Below are 20279 nucleotides of genomic sequence, written 5' to 3'. Positions count from 1 at the left end.
GAAGAGAATGAAAGTAAATTGTACTTTAGAAGGTGACAATTATTATGGACAGGAATAGAAAAAAAAACAGAAGGGTTGAATCCTGGGAAGTCAATAGAAAAAAAATAAATATATGACATAAGTAAACAAGACAATGAGAAAGGTGAGCTAACCCACAATTTTGTTTCTGGGTAAAAGCCTGCAGTATGCATGTGGAAAGGTCACATGCTCCCCTCTCCTGTGTCTGTCTGTGACTAACAAATTGGGTGCCATGACAAGACACACCACTATTCTGCTGTCTGACACCTTTATGACACTAGACCACATTTCCGTTCTTATGTCATCTTTTGTTCCAAAATATGTGCATCATCAGCAGGCAATACTTGAATTGACCCTTGCTGGATGGAAGGAGTGGGGGAGACAGCATCCACAAGACATTACCTTCCCCGGGACGCTAGAGGGCAGCCCCCCAGGGTGGCTGTGGCACCATGGATTCCTACAGGGCATGCTGGGAGTTGGAATTTGATGCAGCCCAGTTGGGTTCCATGGAGGCCGCTACAGGGAGTGGAAGAGAAGGCCTTGCTATATTGTGCTTTCAAGTCACCTGGGAGTGATTCCAGGCCTTTTCCAATGAGCCACCTGGAGCACTCCCAGGTGCAGCACAAAAGCAGCCACCGACCTTCACTTGGACCCAGAACTGGGAGGAAGAGAACGAACTTTGCCAGGGAGGAGTGGAAACAGAAAGATACAGAAGAAGAAAAGAAGGACAAAGTACTGCATTGTATATTGTGCTTGATGCTGTACTGTGCTGGAGTGGTGGGAAATGAGGAAAATGTTTCCCAATCTTAATAAACGTGTGTTGTGTGCTGGACTTGTGCTCTGTGTCTGTTGTGTCAAGTGCTTGGGGAGCTGTATGCCCACTGGTGGCTCAAAATATATTACTGTAGTTTGTAGTGGTGGATGAGAAAAAAAAAATATTTTCATGCTTTTGTGGAGACATAACAAAGATACTAAATAAACAGGACCCAACCTTCATCCATTCTAACAGCAAAAGATGTGAAAAACCTAAATGGAAAAATAAAAAAAATATCACATTAGTTGATTCATATAATTAATTTTCATATCTGTTTCCATTTGCATGCTCAGAACATGCAAAATACACACATTTTTGTTAAATTTTTTGCACACTTACTTCTAGAAAACTAAGTATAAAAATACAAACAGGATACGCAAAATCTCAAAAAACTGTTTTTTTTATTAAAGATTCACCTCTCTCCCTCATTTATTGGTCAGCAATCCTGTCTTCAACTCAAAAGCTCTGTATTGTTTACTGTGCCTTTCCTGTTTATATTGTATGCAGAGTTTTCTGGAAGTAAGTATTAAATAATATTTTAGCAAAAAATGCATTTAGTTTGCACATTCTGAGAATGTAAATGGATAATGAACATGTGGATTATGCGACACAACTTATTTTTATCTTTGTTCCTTGGAAATATTTCACAACTTTTGCTATTGTCCAGCTTTGGTCACTACTGGGTCCTGTTCATTTAGAATCACTGTTATGTACTTTTTCCACGAAAACATGAGATTGAATTTTTTCTGGGCCACCACTATAAGCTACATGGGATAAGTAACTAAAAAAAAAACTATCATTTTTGGGTGGAGTGTTCCTTTAACTTGTAATTTTAGGAACTGTGGTAGGGATTTTCTTAAATTTGCTCTTTACATTCAGAAATGTAATTTAAACAGAAGGTTTAGCTTAAAGTAAAATATAATTCCATATAGAATAAGCACACTGATATAGGGATGATTTGCCTAATTGTGTGGTTCAACAAACATTGAACAGAATTCATTTCAAAGAGAAGCACTTTTGCTGTTATCTGTAAAGTCACCAACCGTTGCATTTCTCAGTCCAGCTACATTAACTGCAACTTACCACAGAATGTATATCTTCCAGATGCTTTCCAGCAATTGTTGACTTGTTCCTTGTGAAGTTGTAATAAAGAAAATCATAGATGTCTTTTACTACATTCCCCACCTAAAGGTAGACAGAGTAGGTAGATCAAACAAAAGAAAAACAAATCTAAAAACACAAGGTTGTCAGTCATAATTTCGTATTAGCAACTGAAAGAATGTATCTCTAAGTCAAATCACCTCACTCCTCTGTGTAATTTTGAGTAGGACACATACCAGAGCTGCACATCCTATTTTAGTTCTGTGTCCAAGCCCACCGTGATATATTTTAGGAACACAATTACTACTGCAAATAGTATCTCAGGAACATCTAACTTGTAAATCATTTAATGGTTTTCAGACCCAATACTATACAGACCCAAAAATAGGTAAATTACTTAAGAAAAAAAATAGTCTGCAATAAATTTCTTAAAACAATAGTAGTAAAACATGAACTATGTCCCTGGATGAAACTTTAATTTACTGGACAATCCCCATCCTGCAGTCACATGATTTGTGAAATGACCAAAAGAATGAAATTCTGGGTATAAGTCATCTTTCACTTTTTGTGACAAAATGGGCAGTTCAAGAATATAGGAAGAACTCAAAGTAGGACAGCTGCTTTCAAAGTCCTGGCTTTTCAGTCGTTTAGTGAGGATGGCTCCTGGATACACTGGAGGGTCTATGTCACTTGGTTAGACAGCATGTATGCTTCTGGAAATTCACTCGAAGTACCAGAAGACTGGGGCTATGGATAAGGTGGCATGGTTTGTCTACTTTAGAGTGTTGTCACCACTACAACTATCACCCTCAAGTACATGGAGAGCAAAGCAACCTAAAGAATGTATTAGAAAAATCGGTTGATAAATATGTACATCTCCTATCATATATTAAATTCTATTATCAATGTAAAAATCATGACAATGCAATCGTTAAGGAGTTGCATTGAATTACTGTATATACAAACAGGAATACACAGTGAAGATAGCGTTGTAAAAATAAACTGATTTGAATATGTTCAAGCAAATGTGGTAGCTGAGCAAATCTATTCTCCAGTGGGAGGCCAGAAACCATTCACAAACATTGGGGGCATGGTAGTCCATCACATAACACATCACATCACGTAACACACTACATGTATTTTGTTTTTCAAAATTTACTTAGAATACAAAATTTTCAGATGTGAAAGCAAATAGGGGTACCCACAAGAGAACATGCAAACTCTACATGGAAAGTGTCAGGGACAGAATTTTAATTGGGAAGCTTTGGCGCAGCAGTGCTAACCACATATTACAACAATATTATGGTTAGTCATCTTATTCATTTATTTATATTCTGAACCCATTTAGGGTTAGAGGTACAGTATCAAGGGCAAGGCAGAAACATCCCCAGTTCAAGGCATTAGTCTGTTGTAATATCAAGTTTACCTTCAAACTAGACTTGTCAGTTTATTAACATGCATATCTTTGGTTGTAGCAGCTGGAGAAAAGCTCAAATTGCCATGAGCAGAACATGCAAATGCCACAGCCGGGTCAGGTCAAGGGAATTGAGCACATTATTTCTACACATGACATTTTCTAAATCTTAGTATTAACAATGTTTATTTATTAGCACTTTCTTCCTCTTTTCACAAATCCAATTTACTATGCAGTATTACACACCTTCTTAGGAGAAAACAACATTTAGAACACTTTGAAACTAGGACCCTCCTAAATCCTATCAACACACTACCCTAAGCGCTCGGGTTAATGTTTCCAGATTTTTATCGACTGTATAAGTAGTTGTTAAAATATATAGGTTGGGAAACTGAATGATAAAATGTATGAATGGAACAGGACATTTTTTTCACTTAATTGAGTTGCTGTTTAGATAAAAATGTTATTTCTTTTAGATAAAGATAGATCCAAGAATATTGGGCAAGGTGGGGCAAAGTTGCCCCCTCAGCCCGTGTGACTGGTGTCTCTATAATTAACGTAAGAAGAACTGACAGGCAGGAGTGATTTGCAGAGGAGTTTTTTTTTTTAATCACTTTAATGCTCGTCCGTTTAAGAGAGGAAGAAATCATACATGTTGCATTAGCTAGAAAAGTGCACCGCAGAGGCTCATAAATCAACAGACTGTCATACTTCTACTTTGCTGTACTGGGGTTCCTCAGCTAAAGCATTTGGCTTTGCTCCAGTTTGCACTTTCGTCAGCTGCATCTTTTCATTGTAACAAATGGAGAGAGCTCCAGGAAGGAGATGACACTGTGGCATAGCCCTTCTTTGGCCCTGTGTGAATTACATAGTCAGCAGATTCCTCAAAGCAGCTGCTCCTGCCCCAAAAAACAATGCTTGTGAGTCCAGCTATAGACACTTTGAAATTAAAAAATGGCGTAAGGGTGGGAAAGCCAGCAAAGAAGGAATAGCGGAAATATAAGAATACTTTCTGAAGGGCTCGTTTTTCCCGACTGTTTGCTTTAAGGCTTCACGGTGAACATGTTGCTTTCATCCTCCCGCCTGCCAAATGTGTCAGTAAGAGGGAAATGCAACCTAAATATAGGCGTGCACTGCTAACAGCCAAACATATTTTAGGAACCGCTTCAGTACTACAGTTGTGTATCTTAGTAACCAAAAACAGCAACGCGCCTTTGTATCCTGAAGTCCTTGCACTGTAATGAGAAGGGATTGATAAAAAATGCTGGCAAGAGTGTTTGCTTTAATGAAACAAAGATCATAAGGCTGATTTATTGACTTTTACACCCATTAAAGATAGTCAGGCACCTCATTTTCCCACAGCTATGGGTTCAGCACTAACATTGCTTTTAATCAGAAGGCCTTGCAGCCTTTCTTTCATTTTTCTTTGTGCGCCTGGTGTGCCCTCAGTGCATTTTGAAACTATGCCAATCTTTACTAAAAGCTCAGCTCTCAGCTTCAGTCCTTAATATCTCTTTAGCCTTGGTCTCTAAAATGTTTATATGAGACATCTGGTGCCTTGGTGCATACATTATAGGTAAAGTTATTATTCTCCTGACCAGGAAAGACATGAGAAAATGATCTGCACTCACTGTCATGAATAATAATGACAAAAAATATCTGCTATCTTTGCCTTGCAGTGGATGGAACCCCACTCCAGCTGCTTAACATAGACCGAAATTATTGATTATTATTAAATTATTAAATTACTGATATGACAGCCTTACTAATATTCATTATTCAAGTTTAGTTAATTCATACACGTGTTGCCAAGTGTCTATGGTGTTGGAGTACAGGTCCAGGCTCCCTGTAAAATTCACCATATAACTCTAAACAAGCCAATAACCTTGCCAGTATGTCCTGTGAAGAATTTTAAGAAGTTTCAAAGATGTGTGTTAGGTTAGTTGCCAGTTTTAAACTGGCTACATATGAATGTGAGAGTTGCTGGGCGTGTGTGTGGGTGGGCCCTGCAATGAACTGGAACTCTGTCTCCAGGAGTGATTCTTGTTTTGTTCCATTAGGTGTCAGGATAGATACCTTTGCCAAGAACCTGAATGGATTAAATAAAGTAAATTTAGGAATGCTATACCGATACTTTTAAGGCATCTAAGAATAGAGTTTAACATGGAGAGGTGCTGCTGTAAGAACACATTAAAGGATAGGCAGTTTAGCTGGGTGGCGAAAGCACAGGACTTTATATCATCAGACCATTCAATCACACTTTCAATAGACTATTACTTCAGAAGGCTGTGCTCCAATTGCAAAACAAAAGGCATACCATTACAACATAGTGCAATGTGGTTAAACTGCCTTCAGAAATGGCATCTGCCATATTAACAAGCCAGTGATAAAACAATCAAATTGCTTACAGAGACAACTGTTCAGATAGCTGAGATTATTTTCATGTGGCAAGTTAACAGCAAAACATATCTCTGTCATACCTAAGATACCTAGCAGGGAATTATGGACAATGGAGTTTTTATTCCCAACCCTGCTGGACACCGTGGGGCCCACCAGAGGACGCTGCAGGTAGGCTCAAGGACTTATACGTGCCCTATAACCCGGAAGCACGTCATAATCATATGACCAGAGGGAACGTCGTGTTTCCAGGTTGAAAAGAAGGACTTTTTATCTGACCCGGAAATAAGATGGGAAACACTTCCGGGTCAGGGAATATAAAAGGAAGATGGGAAATCCCAGGCGTTGAGCTGAGCTGGGTGGAAGGGTGGCAACGCGTCTGGGAGTGGAGGATTGGTTATTGTTTATTGGAATTATTATTTGAGTATTGTGGAGTGAAGGGTGCTTTGTGCACATTTATTATTATTATTATTATTATTATTATTATTATTATTATTATTAATAATAATAATAATAAACTATTATTTGGACTTTTATCTGGTGTCTGACATCTAGTCTGAGGGTTCAAGGGGTCACGGAGACCTTAATCTGTCACAATAGATAGATACTTTATTAATCCCAAGGGGAAATTCACATACTCCAGCAGCAGCATGCTGATAAAGAACATATTAAATTAAAGAGTGATAACAATGCAGGTATACAGACAGACAATAACTTTGTATAATGTTAACGTTTACCCCCCTGGGTGGTATTGAAGAGTCGCATAGTGTGTGGGAGGAACGATCTCCTCAGTCTGTCAGTGAAGCAGGACAGTGACAACAGTCTGTCACTGAAGCTGCTCCTCTGTCTGGAGATGATACTGTTTAGTGGATGCAGTGGATTGATTCTCCATTATTGACAGGAGCCTGCTTAGTGCCCGTCGCTCTGCCACGGATGTCAAGCTGTCCAGCTCCGTGCCTACAATAGAGCCTGCCTTCCTCACCAGTTTGTCCAGGCGTGAAGCGTCCCTCTTCTTTATGCTACTTCCCCAGCACTCCACTGCGTAGAAGAGGGCACTCGCCACAACCGTCTGATAGAACATCTGCAGCATCTTATTGCAGATGTTGAAGGACGCCAGCCTTCTAAGGAAGTATAGCCGGCTCTCTCCTTTCTTAAACAGAGCATCAGTATTGGCAGTCCAGTAAGAGACTTCAGAAACAGAGCACTCAATAAAACATTACTTTATACCAGTGACTCCACACCTATAAATTGCAAGTAGAGTAAAATAAACAGAATTATCATTAATAATTAAGGAAGGCGTCTGAGAACATTTAAATAGGAAAGCAAAAATACCAAAAACTAAATTCAAAGTCAAAAAACAATCCACAGTCACAAAACTTAAATCTAACTGAAATGCCTCACATACACTGGTACTTTGTTAGTCCTAAATTCAGATAAACTACTGAGTTATGCCAGAAGTATGATGTCACCAACCAAATGACTAGCACTGGGGTTCATGGCTATAAATAATGCCAGCAACTCAGAAAATGGCAGAGCAGTGATGATACAAGAATAATAATGTGAACAAACAGAAAAATATCAAAATATTAAAAGAACTCAGGATAATGTCAAAATATTTTTGAGACCCTTTATATGTACAGTCCGTACAGTTTTTTCTTCTGTTAGTTTCTGTGTTTAAGTGTTCAAGTGTGGATAAGCCAGAGTTGTTAGCACACATATTTAAATTTGTATATGGTAATATGTAATATGAGACAGACACGATAACACTAAGACATCATTAACAGGAAAAGGGTCAGTAAATGATCAAACAATAACAGGAAATAGGTGAAGATATAGCCGGGTGGAAGCTAACTGTTAAAACATTAATCACGAAAATATATTGTACATAAATGAAAAGAAGCATAACAAAAATCATATTCAACAATATAAAATATTTTACAATTCACAATTCATGCACTACATCTGTGTGGTGAGCTAACGCCCAACAGTTCTTGTAGATGCTTTTTAAAAGCCCTTAGAGTTTATCCTTTAACTACAGTACATGACTCAGTAGTTTGGTGACCTAATGACTCTTTGTGTGAAGAAGTGTTTATTGGCTTCTGTTAGGAGTACACTTCCTCTTAACGTCTACTAACTTCCTTTACTAGTGAATTGAAAACATTTTCCTGGATGCTTTGGAGAATTTTGAAGATTTGGTTTGGATTACCACATAGCTTGTTTTTTCTGTTCAAAACTATAGACATTTAATTCCCTTAGCCTGTTATTGCCATGGCACCAAAAAAAAAATCTGGAGACACAAAACATGCTGTTGAGTGAGTGAGTGAGGAAGCGAAAATAAATGGAACAATATACAGTGCTAAAACATGAAATGGGCCGTAATACTATCTGGAAAAAAAGATTTTGAGAAATTCCCAGTTAGGCAAAATAGCATGAAAAAACAAGAAATAAATGCTCAGTGTCATATTAAGATGTGACCTATAGGCATGAAATACATTTAGTTGTTCTTCTGTGCACACATTCTAATGTTGGATATCTTACTTATCTTGCAGTACTCCAGATGTTGTGTTACTAGCACAATACAGAGCCTGAGGATAATGTCTCCTGATTAACAATCAACAGATTTTACAATATAGCCTAACCTTTTTGGTTTCATCTTGGTAGGATGATAAGAATGTGGGGGTAACATAAATCCAGAAATCCTTTTCAGGCTGAGGTGTCACCCATTGCACGGCTGCACTCGGATCTCAATCCGGGTGGTTTGCCTTGTGGTGGGTGTGGCAACGCCTGTAGTATGTCAGCATTTCCTGTTTTAAATTTAACATTAAAGTATAGCATTTATACTTTACACTAGTTTATATTATTCCCCTCCTTTAACCGCCACCTTATCGTGGTGGAGGGGTTTGCGTGTCCCAATGATCCTAGGAGCTCTGTTGTCCGGGGCTTTATGCCCCTGGTAGGGCCACCCAAGGCAAACTGGTCCTAGGTGAGGGATGAGACAGAGTGGTTAAACAAACCTCCTATGAAGAAAAACAATTTTGGACGGCGTTTTCCCTTGCCCGGACGTGGGTCACTGGGGCCCCACTCTGGAGCCAGGCCTGGAGGTGGGGCTCGATGGCGAGCGCCTGGTGGCTGGGCCTGCACCCATGGGGCTCGGCCAGGCACAGCCCGAAGAGGCAACGTGGGTCCCCCTTCCCATGGGCTCACCACCTATGGGAGGGGCCAAGGAGGTCGGGTGCAGTGTGAGTTGGGTGGTGGCCGAAGGCGGGGACCTTGGCGGTCCGATCCTCGGCTACAGAAGCTGGCTCTTGGGACGTGGAATGTCACCTCTCTGAAGGGGAAGGAGCCTGAGCTAGTGCGCGAAGTTGAGAGGTTCCGGCTAGATATAGTCGGACTCACCTCGACGCACAGCTTGGACTCTGGAACCAATCTCCTTGAGAGGGGCTGGACTCTCTACCACTCTGGAGTTGCCCCCGGTGAGAGGCGCCGAGCAGGTGTGGGTATACTTATTGCCCCCCAACTTGGAGCCTGTACATTGGGGTTTACCCCGGTGGACGAGAGGGTAGCCTCCCTTCGCCTTCGGGTGGGGGGACGGGTCCTAACTGTTGTTTGTGCGTATGCACTGAACAGCAGTTCGGAGTACCCACCCTTTTTGGAGTCCCTGGAGGGTGTGCTAGAGGGCATACCTTCTGGGGACTCCCTCGTTCTGCTGGGAGACTTCAATGCTCACGTGGGCAATGACAGTGAGACCTGGAAGGGCATGATTGGGAGGAATGGCCCCCCCGATCTGAACCCGAGCGGTGTTTTGTTATTGGACTTCTGTGCTCATCACGGATTGTCCATAACAAACACCATGTTCAATCATAGGGGTGTCCATATGTGCACTTGGCACCTAGGCTTCAGTTTGATGATCGACTTTGTGGTCGTGTCGTTGGACTTGCAGCCACATATCTTGGACACTCGGGTGAAGAGAGGGGCAGAGCTGTCAACTGATCACCACCTGGTGGTGAGTTGGCTTCGATGGTGGGGGAGGATGCCGGTCAGGCGTGCTAGGCCCAAACGTGTTGTGAGGGTCTGCTGGGAACATCTGGCAGAGCCCCCTGTCAGAAGTAGCTTCAACTCCCACCTCCGGCAGAATTTCGACCACATCCCGAGGGAGGTGGGGGACATTGAGTCCGAATGGGCCATGTTCCGTGCCTCTATTGTTCAGGCAGCTGACCGGAGCTGTGGCCGTAAGGTGGTCGGTGCCTGTGGTGGCGGCAATCCCCGAACCCGTTGGTGGACACCGGCGGTGAAGGATGCCGTCAAGCTGAAGAAGGAGTCCTACAGGACCCTTTTGTCCTGTGGGACCCTTGAGGCAACTGATAGGTACCGGCAGGCCAAGCGGAATGCGGCTTTGGTGGTTGCTGAGGCAAAAACTCGGGCGTGGGAGGAGTTTGGGGAGGCCGTGGAGAACGACTTTCGGACGGCTTCGAGGAGATTCTGCTCCACCATCCAGCGTCTCAGGAAGGGGAAGCAGTGCAGTGTCAACACTGTATATGGTGGGGATGATGCGCTGCCGACCTCGACTTGGGACGTTGTGGGTCGGTGGGGGGAGTACTTCGAAGACCTCCTCAATCCCATTAACATGCCTTCCAATGAGGAAGCAGAGCTTGGGGACTCGGAGGTGGGCTCCCCCATCTCTGGGACTGAGGTCACCGAGGTGGTCAAAAAACTCCTTGGTGGTAGGGCCCCGGGGGTGGATGAGATACGCCCGGAGTTCCTCAAGGCTCTGGATGTTGCAGGACTGTCTTGGCTGACATGCCTCTGCAATATCGCATGGACATCAGGGACAGTGCCTCTGGATTGGCAGACCGGGGTGGTGGTCCCCCTCTTTAAGAAGGGGGATCGGAGGGTGTGTTCCAACTACAGAGGGATCACACTCCTCAGCCTCCCTGGAAAAGTCTATTCAGGGGTCCTGGAGAGGAGGGTCCGTCGGATAGTTGAGACTCGGATTCAGGAGGAACAGTGTGGTTTTCGTCCTGGTCGCGGAACAGTGGACCAGCTCTTTACCCTTAGCAGGGTCCTGGAGGGTGCATGGGAGTTTGCCCAACCAGTCTACATGTGTTTTGTGGACTTGGAAAAGGCATTCGACCGTGTCCCTCGGGGAATCCTGTGGGGGGTACTCCGAGAGTATGGAGTACCGGCCCCCCTGATAAGGGCTGTTCGGTCCCTGTACGATCGTTGCCAGAGCCTGGTCCGCATTGCCGGCAGTAAGTCGAACCCGTTTCCAGTGAGAGTTGGACTCCGCCAGGGCTGCCCTTTGTCACCGATTCTGTTCATAACTTTTATGGACAGAATTTCTAGGCGCAGCCAGGGCGTTGAGGGGGTCCGGTTTGGTGGGCTCAGGATTGGGTCACTGCTTTTTGCAGATGATGTTGTCCTGTTTGCTTCATCAGGCCGTGATCTTCAGCTCTCTCTGGATCGGTTCGCAGCCGAGTGTGAAGCGGCTGGGATGAGAATCAGCACCTCCAAATCCGAGACCATGGTCCTCAGCCGGAAAAGGGTGGAGTGCCCTCTCAGGGTTGGTAGCGAGATCCTGCCCCAAGTGGAGGAGTTCAAGTATCTCGGGGTCTTGTTCACGAAAAAGGGAAGAATGGAGCGCGAGATCGACAGGCGGATCGGTGCGGCATCCGCAGTAATGCGGGCTCTGCATCGGTCTGTCGTGGTGAAAAAGGAGCTGAGCCGCAAGGCGAAGCTCTCAATTTACCAGTCGATCTATGTTCCTACCCTCACCTATGGTCATGAGCTATGGGTAGTGACCGAAAGAACGAGATCGCGAATACAAGCGGCTGAAATGAGTTTCCTACGCAGGGTGTCTGGGCTTTCCCTTAAAGATAGGGTGAGAAGCTCAGTCATCCGGGAGGGGCTCAGAGTAGAGCCCGCATCGAGAGGAGTCAGATGAGGTGGCTCGGGCATCTGATCAGGATGCCTCCTGGACGCCTCCCTGGTGAGGTGTCCCGGGCACGTCCAACCGGGAGGAGGCCCCGGGGAAGACCCAGGACACGCTGGAGGGACTATGTCTCTCGACTGGCCTGGGAATGCCTTGGGATTCTCCCGGAAGAGCTAGAAGAAGTGGCCGGGGAGAGGGAAGTCTGAGCATCTCTGCTCAAGCTGCTGCCCCCACGACCCGACCTCGGATAAGCGGAAGAGGATGGATGGATGGATGGATGGATGGATGGATGGATGGATGGATGGATGGATGGACTAATTTATATTAAACTACATTTTCCAAGAGTTTGTGAAAGGTATTTTTAAATTGTCTAGCTGCCTAAATATTTTTTATTTTTCAATTATGATGTCATCCAAAGAATTAAAGCTATTAGTGTAAATTAGAAAGCTTAATGGTCCTGGCACAGATTCCGGAGGAATTTCACTGATTATCTCATTTCATGCAAAGAATTTTCTACTTATCTACAGTGTGTCCTTGGATATTATTCAGCTTGCATTCCAATTTTATAAGCTACCACTAATGTCACTTGCTTGTAGATTCACATTTAATCTAGAGATCTGGGACCTCATGCATAACGCTGTGAGTAGAATTCAAACAAAAACATGGCGTACGGACAAAAGCGGAAATGTTCATATGCACAAAACAATCCAGATCCATAAATCTGTGCGTACGCCAACTTCCATGTTCTTCCGGTACATAAGTCCCGGTCAGCATGAAAAGTAACGCACGTGCATGTGCCTGCCACCACTCCCCAACTCCTCCCAGAATTACGCCTCTTTGAATATGCAAATCAATATAAATAGCCCTTAAGCTCAGCATTCTGTGAAAAGGCAATGGCAAATGCACGGAGGAAAATAGAAGAATTTCTGCGAATACCAAGTGGAGGAAAGGAAAAAAGTACTATTTGTTGGTTTAAAAAGTGGTATAAACAACAAAAGGAAATTGATCGACTGACAGAGAGTGTCGGAGAAACTCGAAAGCTCAAGTTCACAAAGTCACACAGTGCCCGAAATAAAAAAGAAGTTGTCACATATCAAAGTCGCCATGAAAAGGCGAGTCGTAGCCCACCATCTGAGTGTCATATGGAAGCTTATTAGGGTACAGAGAAAAGAAAAAAAAATAGGGACACAGTGGGGAAAAAAGCTTGAAATGACAACTTTAATCTCGAAATTTCCACTTTAATCACATAGTTTATTTAGTCAATAAAGTAGAACATCATAAACTTCATCTTAAAATTGTTTAATTTACTAGTTTCTTAAATCCCATCATAACTAAAGTAGCACGTTAAATGCTTTGCTTTGTAAGTGTTCTTCTATGTGCTCCGTGTGTGTGAATCCTCTGACAGGACACAGAATCCATTACATTCATGATATTACAGTTCTCTGAATAATTTAAATATTGTGATGTATACTTGATATTCATATCAAAACAATTAAAGTATGTATTAAACATGTGAACACAGTGGCTCAGTGATAGTGACGAACTGGCGGCCCATCCGGAGATTGCTCCTGCCTCACGCAAGATGCTTGCTGTGCTGTGTGCAACCTTCAATGAAATAATTTATTGCAGCAGTACTTCTCTTTCAAACGTACTAACCCCCAATTCCTGTCCTTCCTTTTCTTTGTCTAAGTACCCAATTGCCATACAATCGGCTCTGTAATAGACATTAAGCCATCGGTAATCTTAGAACTCCAATTCTTCAAAACTTTTAAGGAACATTGAAATATCTTTGTAGTACATCTTTAATTATTCTATCCATCTATCCTTCCAGTGTTGCGCCAGTCCCAGCAAGAATACAGCACGAGGCAGGAACAATCTCTAAACGGGGCACCAGATCATCACTAGCGCTGCGCCACCATGTCCTCACATGTTTAATTATTAAAAATATAGATTATTTAAATGATGTTAACATTTTATCTGTATAATGTAATAAACATATTTTGCTGCATTTCATCTTAAAAATGATATCGTCATCATATGTAAATACGCACTTTATGAAGTGGCTCAGGTTGTGCAATATTATAACTGTATCGCAAGTTTACAGTGAGGTAATTGTACTTATAAGTACAAACAGTTCTACAAGGAGCACTTGATGGACTGATTGAGTGCGCTTATAGTTCTTGGGATGAAACTGTTTCTGAACCGTGAGGTCCATACAGGAAAGGCTCTGAAGCGTTTGCTGTATGAGAGAAGTTCAAATAGGCAGCATGGCTGACGCAGCATGTGCTAGATGCTGTATACTGATAATTCTCTTTCCGATCAGCTGCTGTAGAGCTGTGATTCCACACTCAGATACAGTGATATAAATACTCGGAGTGGTGGAATGAGAGTAATATGGAAAAAGATGATCTGCTGTGGCAACCCCTAACAGAAGCAGCTGAAAGAAGAAGAAGAAGGTGCAGTGAGAGTAACAACGCTAAAGCAGCTATGGTATTTGGAATAGGTGGGCCATTCCGTGGACCATTATATTGTTACAGGATAATTATAATCAGATGCCTTAAGCTAATACATAATATGCGGTTAATTTTAGTGTATATGATAAAGCCGTGTCAGGGATGTGGATCTAAAAAAGAAAGGGAAACCACACTGGAACAAAAGCACTACTTTGATGCTGGGTGCCGTCAGTTTGCAAAACTGAGCGGAGAACTTGCGTACGCCAGGGTTTGAGCAAACGTGAAAATGTGCGTGGCTTTACGCCAAGTTTAGGTTTTATACATTGCGATTTGAGCGTGGAAATGGGAGTACGCAACATTTTTACACATATGCACCATTTATACATGAGGCTCCTGGTGTGCCAATAAAAGGATATACTTTGTTAATAACTGGGATGATTTTTGGGAAAAATCTGTATTTTTCAAGAGAGACAGTCTTCATCCTAACTATAGGGGATATTTTATTGTATCCCAAAATATGGCAGCAAAATTTCCTGCCTAAATAAACATCCAGTCCACAACCTTGTGACCTTAGGTTCTTTTAATTCCATCTGTTAATGTTCTGTAGCTGCTACCCAGAATCTCTGTTGTGAGCTGTCTGATAAATTTAGTTGTAAAGCAAAATCTAAATCAGTCAATAACCCAAGGATTAAGAGAATAATTAGACCAAAAGATAAAATCAGATTCTCCACTGGAGTACCTCTATTAGTAGTTTAATTCAAATTAAAAGAAAAAGTATAATACTAGATGAAAAATATTTCTGCAGTTCATAATGCTGTTTACTAAACATTCCTGTTATAATATAATAAACAATACTATATTAGGTACAAAATCTGAAACCGGTCTTAGTAAATCCAACACTATTGCTTAAAACCAGCAGCACATTAAGTGACTTCTAGTCAGAGGGGATGTCAAACTTGATGACTGCAGTTGCTCAATCTCATTGCCTTGAGAATGACAGATTACGTAACCAGGAATTGCAGAGAATGACAAGTCACATGACTGTGTGACAACTTTCCAGTACAGTTTCAAACTTTCAAGCCTGTATGAATGCTTTCCAGGTATTTTGAGTACAAATACAACCTCAGACCTTTCTTCCTTTTTCCATTCTGCCATGGTATGACAAACATGAGACATCAGGCAGACAAGTCTTTCTTCTGTTTTTGTGACCTATTCCTTATTCCACATGGCTACATTGTATTCATTGTACTTCTGGGTAAGTGGTCATTGGTTGCCATCTTTTGCCTCTCACAAATACAGAGCCTTCCCCTACAACTTAAGACAGATTTTGTGATGGTGAGTCATAGACCAGTCTGAAAGAATCACTGGGGATGTCAAACTACCATGACTGGTCCTGAGTCACTAAGATTATTTAAATGAAGTCTGTGATTGAAAATCACTAGAAAAGTCATCTGATGTGACAAGGTCTTTAGCTGTGACAGCACCAAATGGTTTTACATTTCTCCATAAATAAAGAGATACTAGTTGAAGAGGTGACCTTGGGATAATTCTGTGTGATGAACTGTAAACAGTTTCAAAAAATTAGGTGAATTTATATCCTTTGAGGCACCCATATTGTATTAGACTTTTAACCAGATTCCAACACAATTTTAGTACTAGTCTAAAAATCATAAGGGCATTTGTATTGTTCATTAAACTTACTAGCCTTTTATGTGATTTAGCTATAAATTATGATCATGTAGTGTTGCTTTTAATTCACATATGGTTTCAGCATATGTTTGGCTTTATCTGGTAAACATAGCAGCATTTTTCCAGGTTGTAATAATCAGACATTAGATATAATTATTACTTACAGAGCTGAGATTCAAAATTTAAATATTACTTCACCAAATGGTGTTATCTCTGATCACTACTTATTTACATTTGATTTGTTTTTACACTTACCAATACAATCACAGATTTAAACAAGGACAGTACAATATCTAGATCATAACTCTGCATCAAAATTAGTAGATAATTTGAGAAACTCAAGCATAATTATGAAAGCAATCTAGATCAGCTGACATCTAATTATAATGTAACTTTAACTGAGGCCCAAAATACACTTACTTAAAGAACGTAGAAACTCACCCTGGTTTAAAGAGAGTACTCACACTCTTAAATTAGAATGCTGAAAATTCTGGCATAGGTGGAAAGCAACCAAGTTATAAATCTTAAAAACTGCATGGACAGACAGCATCAAAAGGTATAAAAAGCTTTCTTTTTGGCTCAATCTGACTGTTGTTTTAGATTAATAGATAAAAACAGAAATAATCATCTTGTTCTATTTAGAACAGTTGCCAACCTAACAAATGGGAACTCCGAGCTAAAATGCAAAATACTCACAAATATTAGCACTGCAGACATAAACTTCTTTAATAATCTTCTTCTTTTGGCTGCTCCCGTTAGGGGTTGCCACAGCGAATCATCTTACAAGATCCCAGAATTCTCCTCACAAATGAAATACTGCATTGTCAATATCTGTCTCACTTTGCACATATTAATATAGTAATTTTAATTTGATTTCATAAAAGGAAGTCATAACTTTTATTTCTACAATTAAATACATTACCTGTCCCTTAAACCCAGTCTCAGCAAAACTAGTGAAAAGCTCAAATGCTATTCTGGCAGTGCCCATTCTTAGTATTATCAATAGTTCATGTACTCACTGGCACAGTTCCTGATGCACTAAAACTGTCAGTTACTGCACAATTACCCAAAAATTCAGAGTAACCACACAGCTTTAGTCTCACCAAATACCTCACAGTTTATTTGAGAAATTTCAATTTGGCTTCCGTACCAGACACAATACAGAAACAGCAATAATCTTTGTTGTAAACAACATGCTAATATCCTCTAATGAAGAAAAGTCCACTGTAATTGTGTTGTTAGATTTAAGTGGACCCTTTGGCACCACTGATCACTATTATTACATAGGCTAGAAAATTACATTGGGCTCTCAGGCATTGTTCTTGCATAGTTTAGCTCATATTTATCAAATCAGCTTTTGTATTTCCAGAAATGTGCTGACAGTACTCCATCTTTATACTCAGAAATTATAGGGCTCAGTATTCAGACCTTTAGTGGTTTCACTTTACATACTCCATTACAAATTATCATTGTAAAACATAATATTCGTTTTCAGTTATATGAAGACAATACTCCCTTATACATTTCTTTTAGGCCAAATGCCATTTCTCATACCGCAACAATATTCTGTCACTTTCTAACTCATCTGGACTAACCAATAGTTTTACTGAATTAACATGCAACTTAGGTATTATCTTTCAAAATAAGCATTACAACACTATCTAAAATCTGTTTTTCCAGCTTAAAAATACTAGAAAATAAAGCTAGTTTCTATATATGGAGGATACTGAGAAATTAATTCATACATTTATTTGCAGCAGGATTGACTACTGCAATGTGTTATTCACATGCTGTTTAAATCATTCTTTATGCAGTTATAGGTTATTCCAAAAATGCTGCAGCAAGAATAATTACAAGAACTAGAAAGCACAAACACATAACACCAAGCTTATTAATACGCCAACCGACTGTTCGGTAGCTAACCCATGTGGCTGAGTCCCCTCCCCCCTTATGATCTATGCCCCAGGCGAATGCCTAATTTGCCTTAATGGTGGCACCAGCCTGGCTACACCTCAGAATCAGAATCAGAATATTTTTATTGTCATTGTAACAAATACCTGCCAAATACATGTGCATACTGCATATCTATCCATCCATCCATTATCCAACCCGCTATATCCTAACTACAGGGTCACGGGGGTCTGCTGGAGCCAATCCCAGCCAACACAGGGCGCAAGGCAGGAAACAAACCCTGGGCAGGGCACCAGCCCACCGCAGGGTGCACACACACACCCATACACCAAGCACACACTAGGGACAATTTAGGATCGCCAATGCACCTAACCTGCATGTTTTTGGACTGTGGGAGGAAACCGGAGCATCCGGAGGAAACCCACGCAGACACGGGGAGAACATGCAAACTCCACGCAGGGTGGACCTGGGAAGCGAACCCGGGTCTCCTAACTGTGAGGCAGCAGTGCTACCCACTGCGTCAGCGTGCCGCCCCCGCATATCTATTTTTTTAGTAATTTTTATAAAAATATAAGCAGTAAATAATTATGAAGTATTATTATCCATCCTCTTTTCTGTTTCTCTTTTCGGTGTTGTGCTGTGACATTTGGTGCCTCTCCTCTACTTCCAAGCTGTTTTTCTGCCAATGATACATGCAGCACTAAAACCAATGGATGGAAAGATTCTGTCATCATATTAGACGTCCCAGACCAGCGTCTGCTGTAGCATGCCAGGAAGGGGTTGGCAGGTAGTTGGCCTAGGAGTTATGTTACAGCCAGGGGTTTTGCCCTGGATTGCATTTATTTGTGGTTTTATTGTAACTTTGGAGACATTATTTTTAAAGTTGTGATGTTATTTCTGTTACATATCTGTTTTATTTGTTATTTGTTTACTGTCCCTTTAAATATTAAGTCTATTCCTTATCTTCTGTGGTGGTACACCAAGAGGTGGGGCCACTCTGACATCGCCACTCCTGAGACCTCCTTCTGGCTATTTAAGAGTCAGGGAAGAGGATCCCAGGAGTGGTGTATTAAAGTTATAGGCGTCTCTTGTAAGTATTGTTTTTTTGGATTATTGGATTTGTTGACTCTTGATGTCTTTTGCTTAGTTTATTGGATTTAGGCCTTGGAATGTATATTGGAACTTGTTCTCTTGGGCATCTCCTTTCTACTATTTTTGAGCTTTTTGTTATACTATTTTAAAAGAAATATTTTTATTTATAAAGATTCCTTTTGCGGACTGTTTCTTATTCTAAAGGCTTTTTGCTGTTTTCCTTTCTCTTGAGAAGCACATTGAGTTATTTTTGGACACTGTAATGGACAGCATGCATGAGCTGGCATCCTTGCTGGCATCGGCCTCCATTCCCTTAACCAGCCAGGAGACTAATACTACAGAGATATCAGGGGAGGCTCTGTATCAAAGCTGTATGCTCCCCCAACCCGTTAGATGACAGCATCCATTGGGATACCTGCAGGGTGTGTTGGGAACTGTAGTCCAGTTGGGCTGCCCTGTAGTCTGTGGGTACAATCAGGGGGTGCTACAGGAAGTTGCACTCCCTACTTTATGGGATGTTTTATGGCCCAGAAGTGCTTCCAATGGCCTATGCCTTGGTCTTCATTAAAAGGAACCACATTGCCTTATCCAGGCGAGTTGGAGTCGGAAGAAGAGACTGGCAACACTTGTCTGGGCAGAGTAGCTGTGAAGAGAAAGAAGAAGAAAAAGAAGACAATAAAGAAAAAGAGAAATATATTGCTGTGCTGAGGTATTCTGTTAATTGAAAGTTTGTGTTTTGAACCCAGGACTACATCAGTGCATTTCTGTCTGGGCTTTGGAGCTCTGTGGTGTCCCCTGTTGGTCACAATATTTAAAATATTTTGAATTCAAAACCTCTTTAAGTCCTGTGTAAACCAAGCAGTCCAGTAGAGCTTGGGGTCAAGCAGCATGGGGTGAAGTTTATTCTGAGCAAGAATAGAGAAGGCCCTGTCAGGGTTTCTGGGTCCTTTTTCGTGTCTCATGACTCCACATCACAACACTAGGTCTCCAGGGTTGTGACTGTGCATGACTTTGTCTTCTGAATGTGTCTGTTATAACTAACTGTGCACCCCACCAGAAGTTTATTTTCTCCTTGAGTGATACTGAGTGCAGTTTTTGTTTTCCCCTCCTCTGTTGTCAATAGGCCATTGTTTAACAATTATGTTAAAGGACAAGTATTATTAGGTTCCATTTATGTTAATCATCTTTGAATTGCTTTGTCTTCCTGTACATTTAAACAAATATGTGTCTTTATACATAATCATTATGTAATTATTCATTTTCAAAGTTTAAACTTATACAAAAATAAGCTGAATTGAACTGAACTGTTTGTACCAAAGGATTCTTTTAAGTTATATTAATGTCTTGTGTTGTTTGCCTACTAATCCGAATGTATACTTAAATAACTCCACATATTTGTTTTACAGAATTTTTCCCATTCTGACTCAAAGCAGCTGTCCTTAATAACATTGTTTTTCATTC

General features: G+C 41.3%; 1 protein-coding gene across 4 annotated transcripts in view; it reads right to left on the bottom strand.

Annotated features, from left to right (window-relative positions):
* LOC114646167 (tetraspanin-32-like) overlaps positions 1–20279 on the bottom strand; it is a 97750-nt gene that overhangs the window by 30836 nt on the left and 46635 nt on the right. For 3 of the 4 annotated variants that reach the window (XM_051923208.1, XM_028794194.2, XM_028794193.2), the window contains exon 5: positions 1916–2017. The exons of the other annotated variant lie outside the window; for it this stretch is intronic. In XM_051923208.1, coding sequence (XP_051779168.1) covers positions 1916–2017 — 102 coding nt within the window. The remainder of the gene's footprint in view (positions 1–1915; positions 2018–20279) is intronic. 4 annotated transcript variants of the gene reach the window in all.

The sequence above is a fragment of the Erpetoichthys calabaricus genome, chromosome 2, assembly GCF_900747795.2.
Source record: "Erpetoichthys calabaricus chromosome 2, fErpCal1.3, whole genome shotgun sequence".
Classification (NCBI taxonomy): Eukaryota; Metazoa; Chordata; class Cladistia; order Polypteriformes; family Polypteridae; genus Erpetoichthys; species Erpetoichthys calabaricus.
Note: the sequence above shows the minus strand (reverse complement) of the source record. Positions and strands in the feature narration are given on the sequence as shown.